This window comes from Mus caroli, chromosome 14 (genome assembly GCF_900094665.2).
Source record: "Mus caroli chromosome 14, CAROLI_EIJ_v1.1, whole genome shotgun sequence".
Classification (NCBI taxonomy): Eukaryota; Metazoa; Chordata; class Mammalia; order Rodentia; family Muridae; genus Mus; species Mus caroli.
Window position 1 is genome coordinate 93,298,468 of NC_034583.1, and position 4,587 is coordinate 93,303,054.

The 4,587-nt window shown below is 37.0% G+C and overlaps 1 protein-coding gene across 2 annotated transcripts in view; it reads right to left on the minus strand.

Moving 5' to 3' along the window:
- Mycbp2 (MYC binding protein 2) overlaps window positions 1-4,587 on the minus strand; it is a 237,483-nt gene that overhangs the window by 117,407 nt on the left and 115,489 nt on the right. For both annotated transcript variants that reach the window (XM_029468874.1, XM_021181915.2), the window contains exons 27-28: window positions 3,665-3,756; window positions 772-906 (exon numbers count right to left, since the gene is read on the minus strand). In XM_029468874.1, the coding sequence (XP_029324734.1) occupies window positions 772-906; window positions 3,665-3,756 (227 nt within the window). The remainder of the gene's footprint in view (window positions 1-771; window positions 907-3,664; window positions 3,757-4,587) is intronic.

Consider the following 4,587-nt stretch of genomic DNA (forward strand, 5'->3'; position numbering starts at 1 on the left):
GGAAGGAAGGAAGGAAGGAAGGAAGGAAGGAAGGAAGGAAGGAAGGAAGGAAGGGAGGAAGGGAGGAAGGAAGGAAGGGAGGGAGGGAGAAGGTAGGTCTCCTGTCTTTCACTGGTTAGGCTGTCTGACTAGCAAGCTCAGGGACACACTTGTTGCTGCTCCCCAGTGTATGTTCCCTCATTCCAATTTTCTACATGGATTCTTGGGATTAGACTCAGATCCTTCTCTCAGGCTTGTGTGGCAAACACTTTACTGACTGAGCTTTTCTCCTAGTCTGAAAGTGAGAAAAATTTCCTCTGCATTTCATTAAGATAATATTTTATATGACAGAAGCTTTGTATCTTACAAACGGTTTGCACATTTAGTATCAATCTACTCACCAAAACATTATGTGTACATATACATATATATATCTGTATATAAGCTATGTATGTATATATGCACTATATATGTTTATATATGCATGTATACATGCACACATCCTTTTTATGATTCCAAACTCATCAGTATCCTGCACCCTTCCTCTATGCAATTGTTAATTCGGTTATAAAGCTTTGAAACAACTTGATACCCAGAAAGATACAAATGCCATTTGGTAAGAATAATGCACTCTTTTCTCCTTGCTCTGTCTAGATTAATTAATGCATATTTGGTTATATATTATGTAAATTTATTTTTTAGCAATTATATTAATGCTCTGTGAGATTTCAGGTCAATATCCCATAAACAAAAATAAGAATTGACTAAGTCAAAGGTTTCCATTATGCTTACCCATCATCTGTGGTAATAGACGCTTGGCCGTGAGAGCCACAGTCACTGCTGGGCCCTGACACTCGAGCCCATGCTACGTACCACCATCCAGCTTGAAGGAGAACTGGCTCATCAAACATCATTGCATATTTTTCTCTAAAGAAATGAAGAAGTCAAACACCTTAGCCCTCGTCTGTTACATGTACCTACTATCAACTACCTTATGCCAAAACCCATACAATGGCTTTTTTATTTTAAGATTCTTTCCAAACAAGAATCTCAAAATTTGGACATTTAACTAATTTCAGTTCCTTAGCTTTGGAAAATCAAATTTTCTTTCCTTTCTTTATGAATTCTACAACATGTTTAAATTTTATGAGACTTTCAAATGTATAAAACTTGTTTTAAAACAAGACAATTAGAAATTGTTATAAAAGCATTACCTAGACAAGAGAATTTTCCATTAGTTTTAAAAGCTATTTATTTAGCTAAGAGTTCCGAGGAGTGAAATGTCAGGAAAATGACCCACTAGCTTGGACATTTAGGGCAAGTTACTACAATTATTCTGTGTTTCAGTTTATCTGAACCCTGAAGTGTAAATATACTATATTCCTGTATGAAATCCCCTCCAAATAAAAATCTTTAAATAATGAAAGGGCCAAAAACTGTTTAGTTCACTGAGCTGTCTGTGGACTAAATTAATACAGATCTGTCTGGAATTGAGCCTGTCAGAGAACAAGAACTACACATATAAAAGTTAATTTATTTTAATAGGAAATGACACTGAACTGTAAGAATACCTGGTAGGAGGCCAAGTAAACGTGGCCTAACTAGTATTGATAACAAACAAAAAGAAAGAGCAATAAGCAGGAGAGTCAGCAGAGCTCAGTAAAAATGTGTGAGGGGTCCTGATTTGTTAGTCCATGATCTGGTATGAATGAAGACTACACCAAAAAGACACAAATGCTACCCAGAAAACCTGGGGCCAGGGGAGTGAGCCAATGAAGAAACTCCACAACACTCACTACCATGTTCATCATTGTTCAAATCTTAGAACCATAATCCTCTGTTCAAAAATAAGTAGCAAATAATAATGGTCTATTAAAGTGTCACGGAATCATCTTGTTTTAATGTGCTGTTTAGGTGCAGCTGTATAAAATCTGAAGATTGCACAGGACAAGAGCATCCTAAAGACGAGTGCAGTGGTGCTCAATCATCCTAACACCAGGATCCTCTAATGCAGCTCCTCGTGCTGCCGTGATCCCCAACCATAACATGATGGCCACTGCTACTTCCTAAGTGTAATCTTGCTGCTCTTATTAACTGTAATGGAAATATATTTGAAGACAGATGTTTGCTAAAGGGGTCGTGACCCATAGGTTGAGAACCACTGATCTAGTGCTTACTGTAAACAGACTAATTTTATACATTCCTCAGTTCTCAAAAGTGTATCTCTGGTAATATAGGTAAATCAACGCCTAGCCTGTATTTCTGAAAACATGAACTATTATTATCAGCAAAAAGATGTGATGTACCTTTTAAGGTTACTTTTGGCACGTTTACGTGCATCCGTGAGATTGTCTCTGTGTATGTGCAAGTGTGCGCGTGTGTGTGGTGTGTGCGTGCGCGCACACATGCACTCCTAGAGGCTAAGTGAACATGGAGAGTCTTCCTCATTTGTTCTCCAGCTTATTTTCCGACACAGGGTTAGTTATCTCACTAACCCTGGAGCTTGCTAATTTTGCTATACTAGCAGGCCTGTGTGTGCCAGGGGTCACCTACCTCCACAGCTCCACCACTTCTTTGGCTTTTTGCCCCATTAATTTATTTATTGATTCATCTCACTTCTGATTTGCAGGCCCCTCTCTCCTCTCCTGCAATCTCCCTTCCCCCTCCCCTTTTCCTCAGAGAAAGGGAGCTCTCTACCCCTGGCACCAACTTGCCTGGGAGCATTAAATCAGATCAGGACTAAGCACATCCTCTTCCACTGAGGCCAGACAAGGCATCCCAGCTAGGGGAGATGATCACCGTGGCTTTCACGTGAAGGCTGGCAATTTGAAGTAAGGGTGTCGTGTGTGTGTGTGTGTGTGTGTGTAAGAGAGACAGAGAGACAGACAGACAGACAGACAGACAGAGAACAGAGACAGAGAGAACAGCTATACTGTGACAGCTGAGCCATTTCCCCTGGCCACCAAATAGCATTTGTTAAGCATAGCTCTTCTTGGGAAGTAGTGAGCTATTGTTACTATAAAGCTCAGTTTATGCCTTTTCTCCATTACAACAGTACAGGGATCAAAACACTAACTTATCATAGTGCATTGACGACACAATTCTTAGAATTCCAAAAAGGAGGCAAAACCTAAGTCTTTTTATACTAATAAATGTTTATAAATCAATACTCTGATCTAAGTATGTTGCCAAGAGCCTTCAACAAAGTTGATCACCTGCCTGAGTGTGTCTTACATGCAATATATTGACTAACTCAAGACTGAAAATACAAATCTATATATATATATTTCTATTTTCAGTCTTGAGTTGGCTATCTATATGAAAAATTAAGATTACACTTACTAATATATTCATATTCTACTTAACATTTCAGATAACAAGTCACAATATAATGGATAGTGACTAAAGGATTTTGCCAAGTTGTATACCTGGTATAGCGGGACAGAACATCTGTTTGTGTGAAGACCTTCTATGATATTCATAAGTGGATGACACTGTTTAACAATGAACTTCTCAGAATATATTTCCAACACTGAGTGAAGCATAGTTTTATATAGTTATATTTCCTTACTTTACCTTTAATAGATTATTAAAAAATTTCCTTTTAAAAGTGTTTATTAAATTAAAATAAAAATTTTATTTCAAATGTGTAAAAACTTCAGTGAAAAATGAGCAAAGCATTTACCTAGCAGCACAGTCATAAGCCAACACATCAGTCTCTGCAAGAAGGTCTCCATCGGTTTCATGATCTCCTCCATCAGGACCCAATTCAAATAGCTGGAGGAGAAAAAAACACATGGTTCCCAATCACTCAGTTTTGTGCACCAAATTTATAATTTTGTGCATGTCCAGTATAACTAACGTATAAATTATATAAAACTAAACTAATTATATCTACTAAATTTTAATTACTAAGTTAAATATTAAATTCAATAGCTAAATAAATTATATAAATATACATGCATTTAAAATAAGAATTATACAGTGTTTTAGGGATGTATCAAGTCTGTTCTATACTGTTAATTTTGTACCTGATATGAAAAAGTAGGAATATAAATTTCAAAGGATTTAGAAAAAACTTAAAGCATTTCAACTCAGAAATTCTAAATGAGGCAGACTCTTATCTCATTACTTAAAAGCTGTGAAGATCTGGGGTCTAGTTTCCTCGCCCATAAAAAAGAAAGTAGATACTAATAATGTCCATCCTGTAGTGATAATGCAAATCAAATGAAAGAATATTTGTGGAACCCTTAGACAAAAACTTTGCACAAAAAGATTATAAAAATATTATTACAGAGGAATTGAAAAGTCACATTAAGGTTCTCAGAAAAAAAATACAGATAGCAAAAAGGAGTTTAGTAAGTAGCATGGAAAACTTGAAATAAAGGTTATAGATAGGCTAAGACTCTAGGTAAGGAAAAAGAAATTATGAGGAAAGAGATCTTTTACACATCAAAACAATCATCCAGCCGGCCGTGGTGGCACACACCTTTAATCCCAGCACTAAGGAGGCAGAGGCAGGCTGATTTCTGAGTTCGAGGCCAGCCTGGTCTACAAAGTGAGTTCCAGGACAGCCAGGGCTACACAGAGAAACCCTGTTTTGGAAAA